Source organism: Ranitomeya variabilis, chromosome 1 (genome assembly GCF_051348905.1).
Source record: "Ranitomeya variabilis isolate aRanVar5 chromosome 1, aRanVar5.hap1, whole genome shotgun sequence".
Lineage (NCBI taxonomy): Eukaryota > Metazoa > Chordata > Amphibia > Anura > Dendrobatidae > Ranitomeya > Ranitomeya variabilis.
In genome coordinates, this window is record NC_135232.1 from 33,439,405 (window position 1) to 33,460,511 (window position 21,107).

The 21,107-nt window shown below is 44.6% G+C and overlaps 1 protein-coding gene across 2 annotated transcripts in view; it reads right to left on the bottom strand.

Moving 5' to 3' along the window:
* Positions 1-21,107, bottom strand: part of LOC143804128 (class I histocompatibility antigen, F10 alpha chain-like) — a 604,087-nt gene that overhangs the window by 453,301 nt on the left and 129,679 nt on the right. The window contains exons 4-5 of one of the 2 annotated variants that reach the window (XM_077281910.1): positions 11,073-11,342; positions 9,261-9,353 (exon numbers count right to left, since the gene is read on the bottom strand). The exons of the other annotated variant lie outside the window; for it this stretch is intronic. Coding sequence (XP_077138025.1) covers positions 9,261-9,353; positions 11,073-11,342 — 363 coding nt within the window. The remainder of the gene's footprint in view (positions 1-9,260; positions 9,354-11,072; positions 11,343-21,107) is intronic. 2 annotated transcript variants of the gene reach the window in all.

Genomic DNA, 21,107 nt, shown 5'->3' on the forward strand with positions numbered 1-21,107 from the left:
TTCTCCTTCTTGCACCTTAGTAGGATTAGACGACTGCTGAATGTGCTCTTCTGCTTCAAGAACAGCTCGTATAGTGGGTGTGTATTATTGATCATTATAGCCTTACACTTCTTCTGAATCCTATCCTCCAATACCTCCTCAAAAGCAAAAAAAAAAATGGTGTTTGCCACAACGGACTGGTAGAACATTTCCAGCATTTTACTGCACACATTGAATGACCTGAGCTTCCGAAGAAAGTACAGTCTGCTCATTCCCTTCTTGTAAACCTTCTCCGTATGACACCTCCAATCGAGTTTACTGTCAAGGTGAACCCCTAAATATTTGTAGCTCTCAACAATCTCAATCTCCTGGCCAGCAATATTGATCGGTAAGTAATCCTCCTTTTTCCTTCTATAACTCGCCACCAACTCCTTGGTTTTCTTTACATTTAGTTCTAGACAGTTAGTCCGGCACCAATCCACAAAGTCACAAACCACCTTTCTATATTCCTCGGCCCCCCACAATGCCCCCTACAATCACTGAGTCATCTGAGAATTTTTGGAGGTGACAAAAATCTGATTTATACTGAAAGTCAGCTGTATACAATGTGAAGAGGAAGAGCGACAGCACTGTACCCTGAGGGGCTCCGTACACTGCTCCGTACACTGCCAGATACCACCTCCCCCATCCTTACAAACTGTCAGGTAGTCGCTTATCCAGTTCACCATCCCCTCATCTACCGCCATATCAGTCAGCTTATTACGTAGTAAAGGCGGCTGTAAGGTATTGAAAGCACTTGAGATGTCAAAGACCATGGCGCGAACTTCAGATCCATCATTGTCCAAGAATGAATGTACTGTCTGTAGCAGAGACACTATAGCATCATCCACCCCCAATCTCTGCTGGTACGCAAACTGTAGGGGGTCAGTAAAAGCCCTCACCCTTGTACACATGTAGGCGAGTATTATTCTCTCCAAGGACTTCATAGCATGTGATGTTAAGGCCACTGGACGATAGTCTTGTAGGGAAGTTGGAAAAGTGATCTTAGGAACCGTCACCAGGCAGGTGGTCTTCCACAGTTCTGGTACACTCTGTGATTGAAGGCTCCAGTTAAACACGTGCTGGAAGACACCACATAGCTGGTTTGCACACGCTCTGAGGACACGTGGACTGAGGCCATTAGGACCAGCTGGTTTGCCAATAACTAGTCTACGAAAATGTTTCTCACGTCGCTTTGGGAGACAGTGAAAGCAGGCAGGTTATCCCCCAATGTCAATGCTGCTGATAGTTTCCCAGCTCCGTCCCCCATTCCTAATGACGCTGTGCTTGTGTTGGTGAATCTGTTGAAAAACTCATTCATTTCATTAGCCATGGGCAGATCCACTTCCCCATGCTCCGGCTTTGCCTTAAACCCAGTTAGCTGTTTCTTGCCCGACCACACCTCCATGGAATTATTGTGTGACAATTTCTTTTCTAATTTAATTAGGAAAGCCTCATGGGCATTCTTAATTTTCCCCTTTCTTGTTTAGTAAGTGTTTCAATTCTTTTGTAATCAAAGGCTTGTTATTTGCATAACATAAAATCTTTTTAGCTGGTACAAGTGTCAGTACAAAAATTTATATAATCAGTTACTCGCCCGACAATATCATTTACATCATCATGCTCTCCCGTCGCATATCACCGCCCAGTCTGTGAGGTCAAAGCAGTCTTGTAGAGCCGCCTCCTCAGCTGCGGGAGTCCATTTCCTGATTAGCTTTATTGTCACTGGTTGTTTGCTAACAACAGGTTGGTATGATGGATACAATAGTATGAGGTTGTGGTCTGATTTCCCCATGGGGGCAGTGCAGGCGATGAATATGTGTCTAACATTCGCATAGAGGAGATCCAATATACTGTTGTCCCTTGTGGCACATTTTACATCTTGATAGAACTTTGCAAGAGCCTTTGAGATCATGGCTGTTAAAGTCCCCAGAGATTAGTTAAGGAGTTTGGGTGCTTTGTCTGAAGGCGATCTAACACCCCTGACAATACTTCCCCAGCTGACTCTTGGATTGCGGATGGAGGTTTATACATGACTACTGTAATGCAAATGGAGAATTCTCTTGGTAGATAGTAGGGCCTGAGGACAACTGCTAAGAGTTCAGTGTTTTGACAGCAGTGACTTTCCTTCACAGTTACATGCCACTGATTGCACCATCTGTTATTAATGTATAGTATCACCCCACCCCCCTTCTTCTTACCACACTTAACTTTGTCTCTATCAGCCCAAACCATGTGAAACCCTGGAATCGAGACACTTGAATCCGGGACCTCCTCCTGTAACCAGGTTTCTGTAAAGCACATGAGACTGCATTCCTTGAACTCCATCTGGGTTTTACACAGGGCTGGCAGTTCATCCGTCTTATTACATTACCCATGATAATGGATGGTGTTGTGAATTTGGTTTCTGGGCTCCCCCGGTGGTCACTGGTGGTACTGAACGTGGGTTTGTCATCTCCTCTGTTCACCTGTTTCCATTAGGATGTGGGAGTTTCTATTTAGCCTTGCTCCTCAGTCATTTCTATGCCGGCCAACAATGTTACCAGAAGCATTTCTGTTGCATGTTCCTGCTCCTAGACTACTTTCAGCTAAGTTGGATTTTTGTCCTAAGTTTGTTTGCATTTTTGTTCCAGTTCTCTGTGTTTGAATATTTCTGAGACTGGAAAGCTCTTGTGAACTGAAATTGCCACTCTGGTGTCATGAGTTGATATTAGAGTTCTAAAGTAATTTCAGGATGGAATTTTGAATAGGGTTTTCAGCTGGCCGTGAAGTCCCCTTTTCTGTCTTCCTTCTATCTAGTAAGCGGACCTCAATTTTGCTAAACCTATTTTCATACTTCGTATGTCAATTTCCTCTAAAATCACCGACAATATTTGTGGGGGCTACTGTCCGCCTTTTGGGGTAAATTTCTCTAGAGGTGAGCCAGGTCTGTATTTTCCTCTGCTAGGGTCAGTCAGTTCTCCGGCTGGCGCTGGGCGTCTAGGGATAAAACGTAGGCACGCTACCCGGCCACTTTCAGTTGTTGTGATAGGTTTAGCTCACGGTCAGCTCGAGGTCCCATCTTCCAAGAGCTAGTCCTTTTTGTATGCTCAACTATGTTCTCTGTGTGTTGAGAACCACGACAGGATGGGACTGCTGGTTTAAACCTTCTTCTCCTGGACTTCACCTTTTTACTTCTCTGCAGCCTCTGAAAGGTCTCCACACTTCACGGGGAACAAGTGGTATGGCCACAGCTGGAGTAGCCTTCATCCTGCTCAGCTTCAGAAGTCGATCCCTTGAATACACAACACGTTTAGTGAAAGACTTAGGGGCAACCAGCAGATCAGTGTCCTGTCCTTTGCTCCAGTACGCGCCATATCTGACTGTTTCCAGTGTTCTCCTCTGTACACGGATGGCTGCATCAGTAACCAACAAGGTAGAAGCTGTGTATATTGTGGAACTGTGGCTGGTAGTGGTTGCATTAGATTCATGTCCATGGGTGCGTCGCATTACTGGTATCCATTTACAAGTTGCATGTACCTGTAGGGGGGATGTACGTAGTAGTGGCAGATCCAGGTGCTGATCCAGAGCTGCGTGTCCAGAGGCAGTTGGTTGTATGGGTGAATGGTTTCCGCCTTCCCACAATGGTCCGTTATACAGTAACAGTGCGATCCACAGAGTATAAACCATCCATCAATCTGCGGTTACAAATTAGGAGTCCATAAAAGTACCAAAGCCAGTAGAAAGTCCAAAAGAACAGACAACATACAGAGACAAAAGAAACAAAAAAGAGTAGCTGCTGCTGCAATTGGCTGCCAGTAGCACGGCGCCGTGATATCTCCTCTGACTTGCAGAGAGTAGATAAGCATGTCTGCTCCCTCCGGAGTCTAGAGATGTAATATTTGACTTAAATCTTTGACTTGTAATCTTTAGTTACAGTGCCTTGCGAAAGTACCGTATTTTTCGGCATATAAGACGCACCGTCCTATAAGACGCACCCCAAATTTGGGGTGAAAAATGCAGAAAAAAAGATTTTTTATAAGATGGGGGTCCGTCTTATTGTCCGAATTTAAGATCTCTTACCTGAGGGCAGGCAGTGGCAGAGCAGGGTCACAGGAGGCATGGTGGTGGCAGAGGTGAGGTGATGCTGAGGTGCGGTGGGCGGAACGGCGTGCACCTGAGCAGGGTCCCATCCTGCTTAGGTGGGCGACGCCATGGCCTGGTGTCCATGGGGAGGTTGCTGTGGCGGTGGCAGACAGGCGGTCACTTCCTCAGGTGGCAGCGGCCAGGGTCCCTTCCACATTTGAGGTGACGCCACAGCAGTAGTGAAGGAGAGCAGCAGAGCTGGGTGGTTTTCCTGGTGGCGGCAGGCTTACCAGCATTGTGGCGGCGACAGAGGTGCGGGCATGATGTGGCACGGTGAGCTGTATGGCGTGAGCAGGTCCCATCCATATTTGAGGTGAATCCGCGGCCCGGTATTGATGGAGAGCAGCAGCGCTTGTGAGTTACGGTATTTTCCAGTGGCGGCGGCCATCTTGCTGAGGCCGCGCGTGCGCAGATTCACTACTCTGCGTCCCAGGGCTTCAGGAAAATGGCCGCCGCGATCTCCATCTGCGCACGCGCGGCCTCCCGCGGCCATTTTCCTGAAGCCCTGGGACGCAGAGTAGTGAATCTGCGCACGCGCGGCCTCAGCAAGATGGCCGCCGCCACTGGAAAATACCGTAACTCACCAGCGCTGCTGCTCTCCATCAATACCGGGCCGCGGATTCACCTCAAATATGGATGGGACCTGCTCACGCCATACAGCTCACCATGCCACATCATGCCCGCACCTCTGGTCGCCGCCACAATGCCGGTAAGCCTGCGTTCCGCATATAAGACGCACCCCCCATTTTCCTCACAATTTTTTGGGGGAAAAAGTGCGTCTTATATGCCGAAAAATACGGTATTCAGCCCCCTGGAACTTTTCAACCTTTTCCCACATATGCTTCAAATATAAAGATACCAAATGTAAATTTTTGGTGAAGAATCAATAACAAGTGGAACACAATTGTGAAGTTGAACGAAATTTATTGGTTATTTTAAATTTTTGTAGAAATTCAAAAACTGAAAAGTGGGGCGTGCAATATTATTCAGCCCCTTTAACTTAATACTTTGTTGCGCCGCCTTTTGCTCCGATTACAGCTGCATGTCGCTTGGGGTATGTCTCTATCAGTTTTGAACATCGAGAGACGGAAATTCTTGCCAATTCCTCCTTGGCAAACAGCTCGAGCTCAGCGAGGTTTGATGGAGATCGTTTGTGAACAGCAGTTTTCAGCTCTTTCCACAGATTCTCGATTGGATTGAGGTCTGGACTCTGACTTGGCCATTCTAACACCTGGATACGTTTATTTGTGAACCATTCCATTGTAGATTTTGCTTTATGTTTGGGATCAGTGTCTTGTTGGAAGATAAATCTCCGTCCCAGTCTCAGGTCTTTTGCAGACTCCAACAGGTTTTCTTCAAGAATGGTCCTGTATTTGGCTCCATCCATCTTCCCATCAATTTTAACAATCTTCCCTGTCCCAAAAGAATAGCAGGCCCAAACCATGATGCCTCCACCACCATGTTTGACAGTGGGGATGGTGTGTTCAGGGTGATGAGCTGTGTTGCCTTTACGCCAAACATATCATTTGGCATTGTTGCCGAAAAGTTCTATTTTGGTTTCATCTAACCAGAGCACCTTCTTCCACATGTTTGGTGTCTCCCAGGTGGCTTGTTGCAAACTTTAAACTACACTTTTTATGGATATCTTTGAGAAATGGCTTTCTTCTTCCATAAAGGCCAGATTTGTGCAGTGTACGACTGATTGTTGCCCTATGGACAGACTGTCCCACCTCAGCTGTAGATTTCTGCAGTTCATCCAGAGTGATCATGGGCCTCTTGGCTGCATCCCTGATCAGTCTTCTCCTTGTTTGAGATGAAAGTTTAGAGGGACGGCCGGGTCTTGGTAGATTTGCAGCGGTATGATACTCCTTCCATTTCAATATGATCGCTTGCACAGTGCTCCTTGGGATGTTTAAAGTTTTGGAAATCATTTTGTATCCAAATCCAGCTTTAAACTTCTCCACAACAGTATCACGGACCTGCCTGTTGTGTTCCTTCGTCTTCATGATGCTCTCTGTGCTTCAAACAGAACCCTGAGACTATCACAGAGCAGGTGCATTTATACGGAGACTTGATTACACACAAGCGGTTTTCTGTTCCTCCTGCGCACCCATCCACACTTAGGTGACGTCACCCCAAAACTCCGCCCACTTCATTCCCGCCGCAGACACAGCGTGCTTCCGGCCGGGGCACCTGTGATTATTATCGACTTCCAGGGCAGCGGTTCCCCGCACACCTATAGCGGACACCTTCTGCAGCACAACGGTTAGTTATCCAGACACAGGCACACCGCTCGCCTCCTCTGCATCCAGGCTCCACACAGTAAGTACTGCTTTTGAATCCTGATATTTCCACTCACGGCAGAACCATTTAATCACTGAGTTCACTATACCCCGAACAGCTAAGTCCTAGCGACTACATGTTATGCTAACAGGACTTCATAGCTCCCTTTGAATGGCAGCATACTAACGCAGCATCAACGGATTAACTACCAACCTATCTATCTACACCAACTCTTTAAGGGGTCACACTGCCTCACGGCACTCCAGTAAGTACAATTACAGACATACCACCACTATTTACTGCATAATAAAAGTTTTATTGTTAATATCAAAAACTCCTTTCGCTTATAGGACACACTAGACCCTACTCCACCAAATGCTGGGACCATCACCTTCTTAAACCCATTACCTTTTCATCAGAACCGTTATTTTGGCATAATCGCAGTAAGTTTCTTTTCATTTACAAATTTTTCACCTTCACCATTACCCCCTACTACCATTGTCCTCCACACATGTATGGAGTAGCGCGGTGATATATTGTCGATTTTTTTAGGCTTTGCTTTCCAGCAGGCACATACAGAACCTGCTCTAATCACCAGCAGCTCTCTATACTAATCTCACCCTTGGGCCAGTACTTTGCAGAGCGCCAGTGTTCACATTTATACTTTTGTAACAAGTGGATTATATTTATCATCATTAAGCATTTAGGACAACATTGGATCATTCAGAGATCCACAATGAACTTCTGGAGTGAGTTTGCTGCACTGAGAGTAAAGGGGATGAATAATATTGCACGCCCCACTTTTCAGTTTTTGACATTTCCACAAAAATTTAAAATACCTTATAAATTTCATTCAACTTCCCAATTGTGTTCCACTTATTGTTGATTCTTCACCAAAAATTTACATTTGGTATCTTTATGTTTGAAGCCTGATATGTGGGAAAAGGTTGAAAAGTTCCAGGGGGCCGAATACTTTCGTAGGGCATTGTATGCGTGTATCCTGTGTATACTTGTGTACCTTGTGCCAGTCATTACACTGGTTACCTATTCACTCCAGAATCCAGTACAAACTTATTACCCTCACCCACAAAGCACTCCATGGCTCAGCACCACCCTACATCTCCTCCCTGATCTCAGCCTACCACCCTACCCGTGCGCTCCGTTCTGCTAATGACCTGAGGTTAACATCTTCAATAATCAGAACTTCCCTCTCCCGTCTCCAAGACTTTTCACGTGCTACGTCAATTCTTTGGAATGCACTACCCAGGTTATTACGATTAATCCCCACAGTTTTAAGCGTGTTCTAAAAAAAAGTTCCAGGGAGCCGAATACTTTAGCAAGGCACTGTAAATCTTTGGCCAGATATAGCAGAATCATTTTAAAGTTGATATGTCATGATCCGTTTCGGGGTTTTGTCCTGTCTGCCCTTTTCTCGGGACAATCATGTCAAGGGTTAACTTTTCTCTGTCTCATTCTGGGTTCAGGTTTGCTATTTAGCTCCGATGCATCCTGCTGGCGGTGTCAGCTATAGTTCTGCCTTTGGCGTGTCCTGCTGTGATCCCTGACTTGCCCCGTGTCTGTTGACTCCCTCTGTCTGCCCTTTCCTAGTGTTTCCCTGTAAGTTTGTTTGATTCCCTGGTTTTGACTTGGCTTGTATTCGGACTCGCTTCTGCCTTCTGTCTTTGACTTATCCGCTTCCGACCATTGCTGAACCCCCTGGCTTGTTTCTGACCACGTGTACAGCTGCAACCTCTGGTACTTCTGCTTCTGTTTTTTTGACTCGGCTTGTCTGACCACTCTCTCGCCACTTGGTGGCGCCTGTGCTGCTGCTCTGTAGTGCTACTCTGTGTGTGCAGCCTCACTTCCCTCACTAGTTCCCCCTGGTCTGGTGGAGGTTGCTCTATACTGCACTGCAGCGGCATGACAGATACTTTTGTATGGCTGCGAATGATGTTATAAATCTCCCAATGGTCCTTGGCAGAAAAAAGTTTCCCCACCTCTGTTTCATCTGAATCCTTTTTAGGAGACGATCTTGCTACTTGCTGGCCTTTACTGACATATTCTTCACAGCAATTGAACCTTTCCCTTTGAAGTTCTTGATGATGAATAATGGTTTCTTTAGGAGAACTCTTTAAAAGTAGCAATGTCCTTGCCTGTAAAGCACTTTTGGGGCAAAGCAATGGTGACTGTATATGTCTCCATGGCAAGGAATGACTTTGCAATTTTTTGTATTTCATATGATCACTCTTCATAATAATCTAAAGTTAATGCCCCTATAAAAGGAAGAAGCAATCTTTGTGAAAACCAAAATTTGTGTCAATTTCAAGACTTTTGGCAGCAACTGTATATGGAAGACATCAGAGCAGCTATTCTCCTACAACTAGCTCAGAGACAACTGAATGTTAGAGACAGAGCCTGCAGAGGGAAAACTGGAGAAAATTATAGGATACAGGTGATATAAAGGCCAGGGATAAGTGTGTTTCTTCATGTCCTCGCAGGACAGTGAGGGTGATCAATGAGTGGAACAGGCTGCCACGAGAGGAGGTGAGTTCTCCTTCAATGGAAGTCTTCAAACATAGGCTGGAACGACATCTGTCTGAGATGGTTTAGTGAATGCTACATTGAGCAGGGCTTGGACAAGATGACCCTGGAGGTCCAACTACAAATCTGACTTTCTATGATTCTAGGACAGTTTATTCTGGGCAGTCATCTGATATGACAGGTACACTTTACTGACGGGTGTGAAAGAAACATTTGCCAAATGCATTCATCACATCTTTTACTGTTTATTTAGCGGAATATCTCATGATAAGTGCGGGATTACTGACACTTACTTTTATAGAAGATAAATCCACCAATGCCAATGCCAGCGACGACCACCAGAGCTACGACCACAGCGATGACCCAGACACTGGACTTCTCTGGTTCTAGTTGGAAAACAGAAATGTAAATCTGATCTGTGGATTACACTGAGAGCGTCATGTATCAGCCTCACATTAGTCTCCTCTGCTGTACTGATGACACGTGTAGTGTTACAGACATGTGCACCCTCTACATTTCCATCTCTTAATGCAGCGCCCCCTTAGGACATGATCAGAGGTTGCAGATTTGTAGAAGATTTTCACGGCTGATTCTGCACCAAAATCTGCAACAACGTCCCAGCGCTAAACTAGACTTAGTGTCACAAAACCTCAGTCACATGTAGTGGAATTTTCCACTGCAGATTTTCACATCCACAACATGGCGGATATGTCACCGGTCTGTCGGTGATTTCTGCCACATATTTAACCCTTTTGAAAATGAAATCTGCAAAAGAAAATCCACATATTCTCCAGGTCGCCTATAAAGCTCCTGATTTCATGTCTGGTGACCCCTTGTATATATATCTGCCACATGCAGTGAGACGGCCATGACTGACTGTACAATATACTGCCCCTCCATACTACACTGACTTGTCCCTTATCACTCAGGCAGAAGAAACAGAAAAAACTTGAATTTCAAGAAAGACAAGAGGGAAGTGCAGGAAAAAGAAACCTTGTAAGTCCTGTGCTGTCCCTGTACTGAGAGGACGGGTGTCACATACTCACCTGGCCGCGGTTCTGCACCATCTGTCACTGATGTTGGGTGCCATCCTAATACTGCAGTGTCCTCTGAGCTCCTCCTGTATTGTCACCAGTGATTATAGTTTAATTTCATGTATTAATGGTCAGTGCCACCAACCCGACAGCTCAGCCTCAGCGCCCTGTGTCATTCTTTCCCTTACACTCACTCCCTGACCCATTATGATATAATAGCCAGATATTGTGTTATTCCTCAGATACAAGTGATATAATGGCCAGATATCGTGTTATTCCTCAGATACAAGTGATATAATGGCCAGATATCGTGTTATTCCTCAGCTACAAGTGATATAATGGCCAGATATCGTGTTATTCCTCAGATACAAGTGATATAATGGCCAGATATCGTGTTATTCCTCAGATACAAGTGATATAATGGCCAGATATCGTGTTATTCCTCAGATACAAGTGATATAATGGCCGGATATCGTGTTATTCCTCAGATACAAGTGATATAATGGCCAGATATCGTGTTATTCCTCAGATACAAGTGATATAATGGCCAGATATCCTGTTATTCCTCAGATACAAGTGATATAATGACCAGATATCGTGTTATTCCTCAGATACAAGTGATATAATGGCCAGATATCGTGTTATTCCTCAGATACAAGTGATATAATGGCCGGATATCGTGTTATTCCTCAGATACAAGTGATATAATGGCCAGATATCGTGTTATTCCTCAGATACAAGTGATATAATGGCCAGATATCCTGTTATTCCTCAGATACAAGTGATATAATGACCAGATATCGTGTTATTCCTCAGATACAAGTGATATAATGGCCAGATATCGTGTTATTCTTCAGATACAAGTGATATAATGACCAGATATCGTGTTATTCCTCCTGTACACACAGCACAGATTATTCTGCAGTTACCATTAGTCACATACAGAACGGTTCAGTTGTTTCATATTAATAAGATGCCGGTGACTATACAATTACATGTCACAATAGTGATCTCCAGTCATGACATATTCCAGTATTACCCCATCATCCGCCCAGTACGGACACTACTTACCCCACACGATGTTCAGCGGCTCCTCCAGGCTGCGGTGATCCACATAACAGGAGTATCTGTCGCCATCTTTGGGGGTCACTTCCGCGCTGACCCTGATCTGGTAGGTGCCGTCAGGATTGGGGAGGACGTGTGTGGTCTCATATGAGTGAACCTCGTCCTTGTTCTTCATCCACTTCACATCCACAGCTCGGGGGTGAAATCCGTACACCTGGCAGTGAAGCTTCACGGTGTCACCTTTCTCCTGACCGGACACCTTCACCTGGGGCCGAACTGAGAGGGAAGAAGAAGGTATAAATGGGGTCTGTGCAGCACGGATCTGATCTGTCTCCTGTCTGGGGGTCTCTACTCTGATGCATCTCTGATAGTGACCATGTCACCACACTGCAGCACTGACCGCTTATAACCACACGGCTCACAGTCCACTGTACAATTATGATTATTATACATTCACTGCACATACCAGGTCTATGATTGGCCGAAACGTCAATGTAAGCTGTTTATCCCGGACTGTCCTTGACTGATAATAAATCCACAATTCTTGCACAGAATCCTACTGAGTGCGGAGCTTTACTGCTACTTGTATTACGGATTGGAGCCGCACCTGAGCAGCCGCTACCAGATCACACGTATAGAGCACACGCCTGAAAATGATGAAAATTACGCACTTACGGGAGATGGACACCCAGACTACATCTTTGTGTTCCCCTCCAGTAGACGTACACTCCTGAAAAAGTTGCACAGCAGAGCGCACGTTTGCTATGTGGACACCATTACAGGATATGGCCCGTCAGTGAATACGCCAACACAAGCCCCAACGGGGCCAACGCACGGGTGCCAGAACAATGTGAGAGCACCCGAAATCTGCCTGTGATCTCCGTAATGTCTCCTTACATGTATGACAATCGTCAGGAATAGACCAGCTATTTACAGTTATGGACTCCACAAAAGTGGGGTGGAATGGGAATTTCTAGAAAACCACCACAAATTGAAATACCCAAACACAAAAATACGTAATATAAAAAGTAATTAAATTTTTATTATGCAAAGTATAAAAACATTAGGCTAAAAACCAGATTCAAAAGGGGAAATTCCAACAAAGACAAGAGTGGTAATCACCCTATTTATAAATAAATACACTAATGTATAAATTAATCCTATACCATCTGATGTGAACAGCACTGGCATACAGCATTACATAAGTCATCTTGTGAACATGATCAGATTAAGGACAAGTGCTGCGGCTCCATCTAGTGGTTATGTGCAAAAATGCAGAACTTGAGGTAGATATAAGAACTGCTGTCCCAAGAATAAGTATATGTAGGAAAACATCAGTGTGCCACATTTACTGATTTATGGAAAAGTATGCATAATATTAAATTAATAAGTATAAATTATGTCTCAAGGGCCTGAAGAAATTAGAGAAAGTCAGCAAGTGCAGCACACCAGTTAAAGAGAGATATGGGGACGTTTCTTTTTATCCCTTTTTTTATTTCCATTTCCCACATTCGACACCATCATATTGAATCAATTGTAGATTATATTTAATAAAAATTTGTACATTATCACCTTCTTTTTGTATGCATATATACACATACATATTTTGTATGCATACATACACTTATATACATATATATTTATATACTTTGAATGATTTAATTTCTATATAACACTTGTAAAACATCCAGATATATTTTCTGATGAAATTATTATTTTCAATTTAATTTTTTTTTTTAAATTAATATTATTTTCAATATTTAACACGTTGGCACTTTTAGAGGCACTTGCACTTTTGATTTTTCTCGCTTGTGTGGTTTATATGTCACATTCACGTGTGTTCTGTTTGTCTAATAATTGCCTGCACAAATTAGTGTGGCCATTTTACCAGATAAGCAATGTGTGGATAGTGAATGTGCTTTAGATCAGCAGCGATATGTCCATCCTGTGCTTCCTGTTTCATCTTATGTGCTGAATGCTCGCGGTGTGTTGGCCTGTTTGGTGTCCATGGCGACGAGTCTATCCAGCGATGTTCCGGACACCTCTTTCACTCTAGGATGTCTGGGGGCGGAGTTACACAGGATGGCGTGTGACGCTGCTTCCTGGACGCCGCACGTGTCACGCTACCGGGGAGCGGCGCTAAGCACCTACCCACGTAGGGTGTATACTCCCACCGACATATTCTATTGGCACGCTCCCTTTTTTGTGGAGCTGGGGAACCAATCACGCATCGGGGGCGTGTCCTATATTCTTTACACTCAATACTGGGCAAGGGGGGCCATGTAAAAGAGGGAGTTATTACAAACTAGATGGAGGCCGGATGTTATCACATCGGGAGGGCGATAATGTCATGATGGGGGCAGGCATGCGGCGCTGTTGTTGCCTAATGGCATCCTGTGATACTCTAATGACTTTTGCATCAGGGGACTCATGTGCTTGACGCCTGCGCTTATATGCATTGTTTTTGTCCCAGTGATGCTGTTGCTCTTCAAGAGTCTCATTTGCCCTTTGTGGTCTTCAACGTTGTGCCTTTGCGGTTTACTTTCATTGTCATTGGCGTACTTTTTAGGAGGAGCCATGTTGGCGTTGATATTTGCTTTTTAAAGAGGTTTTTCGACGAACAAAAATGAATTTTAAAAATTGTCTGTGTCTGATCTTGTACACAACATACCACATCTCCTGGGCAGGGGAGGAAGCAAAAGACAATACTGACATTACAGCAGGAGATCGCAGAGGACACATTTTTTGAGGTAAAATATTTTTTAAAAACAGTCAGTGAAATATTTTACCTCACAAAATGAATCCACTGTGATCCCCAGCTGTAATGTCAGTATTGTCTTTTGCTTCCTCCCCTGCCCTGCCCAGGAGATACCAATAAAGTATTGTGCTGGGCGGTCGGGTTGCTTGCTCGCAGCCAATGCCTGGGATAATCCCCTCTGAAACTGAATGTAACTCCCATTCGCCATATGTTCTCAATCAATCCATGTCTTGTGGTTTATTAGAAACCTATATAAAACGCCTTTGGAAAACTTGTTCATACCCTCTCTGAGGAAACCGACGCTGCGAAATGAGCGTAAGAGGGACAGGGGTAAATATGTTATCACAATCTATATACGTGTTGTGCAGGATGTTCTCACTTTTGCTTGTTATGACATAGCACTAGCACACACTTCTTCTTGCCTGATTACCTTCTCATTGAAATACGACTGTGATTTTTTGATTACTTGCTCTGTGCCCCCATATCTCTCTTATACTTATTAATTTAATATTATGCATATTTTTCCATAAATCATTAAATGTGGCACACTAATGTTATTCCTATATATATTTATTCTTGTGATTAGTTATGAGTGAGTGTACTCGTTGCTCGGGTTTTCCAGAGCACGGTCGGGTGACCTCCGAGTATTTGACTCAGTAGCGTAGCTACCAGGGGGGCAGAGGGTGCGGTCGCCCCGGGCCCGGAGCTCAGAGGGGCCCACCTGGAGCTACGCTACCTTTAACTATGTTAGCCTACTTGCACGCCAGTATAGTTGAGCTCTGCGGTAGAGCAGGGACAGAATCTCCCTGCACTGCTGCGGTCTGTTCTGTAGAGGAGCATGTACCTGGGGACGCTGGGTGCCGGCAGTGTACCTGCTGCCTCCAGCATACTGCAGACACACACACATTGCCGGCTGTGTGGTGTCTGCTGAAGAGACTTCAGGACGCTGCTTCTTCCCTCCCTGAGCCCTGCATACAGGAGCAGGACAGGGGATAGGACGACGTAGGAGCTCAGGCTGCAGGGGGCTGGAGGGAGGAGGCAGGACACTGTTCCCCTCCTGACATGTCCCTGAGGTTTCTTGCATCCGTTTTGCTCTGTCTCTATCAGTCTCTCTCGCTCTCTCTGTCTCACTCTCTCTCTGTCTCGTTCGCTCTCTGTCTCTGTCTCGCTCTCTCTCCGTCTCTGTCTCGCTCTCTGTCTCGCTCTCTGTCTTGTTCACTCTCTCTGTCTCGTTCGCTCTCTCTGTCTCTGTCTCGCTCTCTCTGTCTCTATCACACTCTCTGTCTCGCTCTCTGTCTCGTTCGCTCTCTCAGTCTCTATCTCGCTCTCTGTCTCGCTCTCTGTCTGTCTCTCTCTGTCTTGCTCACTCTCTGTCTTGCTCACACTGTCTCGCTCTCTCTGTCTCGTTCGCTCTCTGTCTGTCTCGCTCTGTCAGTCTGTCTCGCTCTGTCTCGCTCACTCTCTGTCTGTCTCTCTGTCTCGCTCTGTCTCGTTCACTCTGTCTCGTTCACTCTCTGTCTCGTTCACTCTCTGTCTCGTTCACTCTCTGTCTCGTTCACTCTCTGTCTCGTTCACTCTCTGTCTCGTTCACTCTCTGTCTCGCTCACTCTGTCTCGCTCTCTTTCTTACATCGGTAAGGTCCAGGCTGCGTCGGAGAGGTGAGTATATCAATATTTTTTATTTTTATTCTTTATTTTACACATTAATATGGATCCCAGGGCCTGAAGGAGAGTTTCCTCTCCTTCAGACCCTGGGAACCATACAGGATACCTTTCGATACTTGGTGTCCCATTGACTTGTATTGGTATCGGGTATCGGTATCGGCGATATCCGATACTTTTCGGGTATCGGCCGATACTATCCGATACCGATACTTTCAAGTATCGGACGGTATCGCTCAACACTAGTCAGGGTCCTATCAGTCCAGTGTGTGTCATCTCATATCAGTAGATACAAGGTAACTAACAAACATGAAAATGCCATTTATATAAACAATAAAAATCCCCATAAAGTTGAATATAAATATATATGATGAAAAGCCAAATAGAATAAAAATGGGAACAGCCAGTAGGTGAGTATAGATAATCACAATCACATATAGATGCATATGTATACTCAGTCTGAATAACATGGCCCGCAAATGGGGAGAAGGAAAAAAAAGAAGAGATGACATACAGGGGGGCGCACTTTCTTCTTTCACTGTGTGATATTTTACCTCCCCCCCCCTTTCTTCTGCTTTCCTCTTTCTTTCCATTTACCTCTTTAGGGTCTTGTCCAGACAAGAGTATTCCTTTTAGGGTTACCTGGATTCATTCAGGGACCTATTCCCATATGATAGACTCTATGCGCATTTACTGGTTGTTTTTATTTTCTGCAATTTGCAGCCCACAGAAAGGGACAGAGACCAGAATCCAAGGGAAATACAACATGGGGGCTAATGTGTAGGCCATTATACATTTTCGATTACAGCAGGATCATCTGCTGAGATTCCCCCTATACCCATGATTAAAGTGTGCCACCATAGTTGTAATCAAGGGTTAGGGGCCCACTCAGATGGTTCGCCCCCCCTGAGCTGAACCCTTAGCTACGCCTCTGATTTGACTGCTCGGAGATTTAGTTTTCATCGCTGCAGCTGAATGATTTACAGCTACTGAGTTTGTATGTTCTCTCTGTGTTTGCGTGGGTTTCCTCCTGTTCCTCCGGTTTCCTCCCACATTCCAAAGACATACTGATAGGGAATTTAGATTGTGAGCCCCATTGGGGACAGCGATGATAATGTGTGTAAAGCGCTGCGGAATATGTTAGTGCTATATAAGAATAAAGATTATTATTATTAGCCTGCTTGATTACATGTGGGGGTTCCCTAGTAACCAGGCAACCTCCACATGTACTCAGCCTGGCTAATAACTGAAAATCATTCAGCTGTGGGGATTGGTGTTGAGCATTCCGATACTGCAATATTGGGTATCGGCTGATATTCGCTGTATCGGAGTTCCGATACTGAGTTCCGATACTTTTACAATATCGAATACCGGAATCGGAAGTTCCCATAATGCAATGAGCCAGTTTTATTCTAATCAGCCAATGAGGATCCTAAGAAGTGTGGGCACATCCTGTTAGGCATGTTAGCCATGTTAACTAATGGCATGGCTGTGATTGGCTACTGAAATGATGTCATGATGCACTATAATGGAGTGTGGGCGGTGCGTGGGCGGAGACTGCGTGTCTGTGTGTGCGGGCGGGGTCTGTGCGTGACCGTCGGGGGTCTGTGTGGGACTGCCGAGGGTCTGTATGGGCCTCTATGAATATCAGCCCGCAGCTGTCTGCATAGCCTTTCTGGCTATAAAATATAGCTGTCACTGGAGGTCCTATAGAGCAGTGACATCACCCGATGTCACTGTTCTATAGGGGAGATCGTCGTGGGACCCTCGTTATTAATTGGACTACGGCGGACAGGGAGTAGACGGTTTATTACTTTACGTTTTTTTGCAGGCGCTGAAGTATGGTAAGGATGGTTAAATTAAGAATAATAAAATAGTTTTTTCTGGCTGTGTCTTTATTTTGTTTTTAACTCTTTCACTACTCTAGGATTAATAATGGATAGGCGTCTTATTGACGCCTCTCCATTATTAACCCGGCTTACTGTCACCTTACAATAGCAAGGTGACATTAACCCCTTATTACCCCATATCCCACTGCTACACGGGAGTGGGAAGAGAGGGGCTAAGTGCCAGAATTGGCGCGTCTTACAGATGCGCCATTTCTGGGGCGGCTGCAGGCTGGTATTTGTAGCCGGGGGGGAGCAATATCCATGGCCCCTCTCTAGGCTATGAATATCAGCCCGCAGCTGTCTGCGTAGCCTTTCTGTCTATAAAATATAGGGGGACCCCACGTCATTTTTTTGGGGGGGTCTTCCTATTTTAATGGCCAGTAAAGGCTACGCAGACAGCTGCGGGCTGATATTCATAGCCTGGGAGGGGCCATGGGTATTAACCCCTTCCCAGGCTACTAATATTGGCCTCCGGCCGTCGGCTTTCCCCCTCTGGCGCAGAAAATTGCGTGGGAGCCCACGCCATTTTATTCCCGTTTTTTTCTTTGAGTTCATTAATCAACATCGGCCTATCTATGGATATATCTATCTATAGATATATCTATAGATAGATATATAGATAGAAACATCTATGTATCTATCTGGCTAATTTCACACATCAGGTTTTTGCCGTCAGGCACAACCCGGCGAGTTTTGAAAAAAAAGATCAGTTTTTTTTTCTGCTGCATCCGTTTTTTTCTCATAGAGTTGTATTAGCACCGGATTGCGCCTGATGGCCACCTGTTTCATCCGTTTTTTGCCGGATCCGTCAAAAAAAGCTGTTACCGCCGGACGGAAAACACATACAGAGGAACGGTTTTTCTGTCCGGCGAAAAAACGCACAGCGACGGATCCGGCGAAAACGTATGAAACTGAGATGTGAAATGATGAATACGGCCTCCGAATCTGTTTTTCATGCATGTTTCTATTCAAATCATGCACATTTTCCGTTTATTTATTTCCAAAAACTGCATCAAAACTGCACAAAAAAGCATCAAAAACCGCACCAAAAACTGCACCAAAACCGCACCAAAAACTGCATCATAAGCCTATGTGCATACGCTGTGGATTTTGCTGCGGATCTGCAGCGTTTCCGCAGTTGCGTATCCGCAGCGGTTTCCCATGCGTTTACAGTACAATGTAAACCTATGGGAAACGCAATCCGCAGTGCACATGCTGCGGAAAAAAACGTGCGGAAACGCAGCGGTTTTACACCTGCTCCATAATGGGAATCCGCAGGTGTAAAACCGCAGTGGAATCCGCACAAAAACCGCGGTAAATCCGCAATAAATCAGCCGGAAAAATGCGCAGTTTTTACCCTGTGGATTTATCAAATCTGCTGCGGAAAAATCCGCAGAGGATCATTCTATGTGTGCACATACCCTCACTGCATCAAAACTGAATTAAAAACTGCACAAATAACTGCATCAAAAACTGCACCAAAAAATGCATCAAACTGCTCCAAAAACTGCACCAAAAACTGCATCATAACTGCACCAAAAACTGCATCAAAACTGCATCAAAACTTTGGTGTGGTTTTTGATGCAGTTTTGGGTGCAGTTATGATGCAGTTTTTGGTGCAGTTTTGATGTATTTTTGATGCAGTTTTTGGTGCGTTTTTTGCGCGGTTTTGATGCAGTTTTTGGAAATAAATAAATGAATGGAAAATGTGCTTGATTTGAATGGAAACATGCATGAAAAAACAGATTCGGAGGCCGTATTCATCATTTCACATCTCAGTTTCATACGTTTTTCGACGGATCCGTCGCTGTGCGTTTTTTCGCCAGACAGAAAAACCATTCCTCTGTGTTTTCCGTCCGGCGGAAACAGCTTTTTTGACGGATCCGGCAAAAAACGGATGAAACATGTGGCTATCAGGCGCAATCCGGCGCTAATACAACTCTGAGAAAAAAACGGATCCAGCAGAAAAAAAAAAGGATTGTTTTTTTTTCAAAACTCGCCAGGTTGTGCCCGACGGCAAAAACGTGATGTGTGAAATTAGCCAGATAGATATATGCATAGAAACATCTATGTATCTATAGATAAATCTATAGATAGATATATCCATAGATAGGCCAATGTTGATTAATGAACATAAAGAAAAAAAACGGGAAAAAAAAATGGCGTGGGCTCCCGCGCAGTTTTCTGCGCCAGAAGGGGAAAGCCGACGGCCAGGGGCCAATATTTGTAGCCTGGGAAGGGGATAATACCCATGGCTCCTCCCAGGCTATGAATATCAGCCCGCAGGTGTCTGCGTAGCCTTTACTGGCTATTAAAACAGGGAGACCCCCCCCCCCCCCCACAAAAAAAAAATGACGTGGGGTCCCCCTATATTTTATAGCCAGAAAGGCTACGCAGACAGCTGCGGGCTGATATTCATAGCCTAGAGAGGGGCCATGGATATTGGCCCCCCCAACTACAAATACCAGTCCGCAGCCGCATCAGAAATGGCGCATCTGTCAGATGTGCCAATTCCGGCACTTAGCCCCTCTCTTCCCACTCCCGTGTAGCGGTGGGATATGGGGTAATAAGGGGTTAATGTCACCTTGCTATTGTAAGGTGACATTAAGCCGGGTTAATAATGGAGAGGCATCAATAAGACGCCTATCCATTATTAATCCTAGAGTAGTGAGAGTTAAAAACAAAATAAAGACACAGCCAGAAAAAAGTATTTTATTATTCTTAATTTAACCATACTTACCATACTTCAGCACCTGCAAAAAACGTAAAATAAACCGTATACTACCTGTCCGCAGTAGTCCAATTAATAACGAGTGTCCCACGACAATCTCCCCTATAAAACAGTGACATCGGGTGATGTCACTGCTCTATAGGACCTTCAGTGACACACTGACAGGAGACAATGGCTCCTGCAGTGCATGACTGAGAGGTTACTGTAGTTCACTGGACTCACTTTATGGCAATTGCTGTGTGGGAACTTTCTCACACAGCAGTGCCAAAAGTGAGACTAGGGACTATTTTTTTACAGTGGCGGAGGAATACAGTGCGGAAGGATACCTTCCTCCCATCATTGTATTCCTGGGGTCCCTAGAGAGCGGTCGCATCAGCTGATGCTGCTGTTCTCCACGGGAGATCGTCATGGGACACTCGTGGATTTCTGCGGATCAGGGAGTATATTGTTTGTTTGTTATTTTAATATTTTTTACAGATGACACTGGCTTCAGGGATCAAAATGACAAGTGATGGTGAGTATGTACTCTATGTTATATGTACTGTATGTAATGTATGAATGTATTGTATGTAGTATGTATGTATGTACGTACGTAGTATGTTGTATGTATGTAGTATGTATGTAGTATGCTGTATGTATGTGGTATGTTGTATCTATGTAGTATATATGTATGTAGTATGTATGTATGTTGTATGTATGTGGTATGTATGTTGTATGTATGTATCTATGTAGTATGTATGTATGTAGTATGTTGTATGTATGTGGTATGTATGTAGTATGTATGTTGTATGTATGTTGTATGTTGTATGTATGCTGTATGTATGTAGTATGTTGTATGTATGTGGTATGTTGTATGTATGTACAGTACAGACCAAAAGTTTGGACTCACCTTCTCATTTAAAGATTTTTCTGTATTTTCATGACTATGAAAATTGTAAATTCACACGGAAGGCTTCAAAACTATGAATTAACACATGTGGAATTATATACTTAACAAAAAAG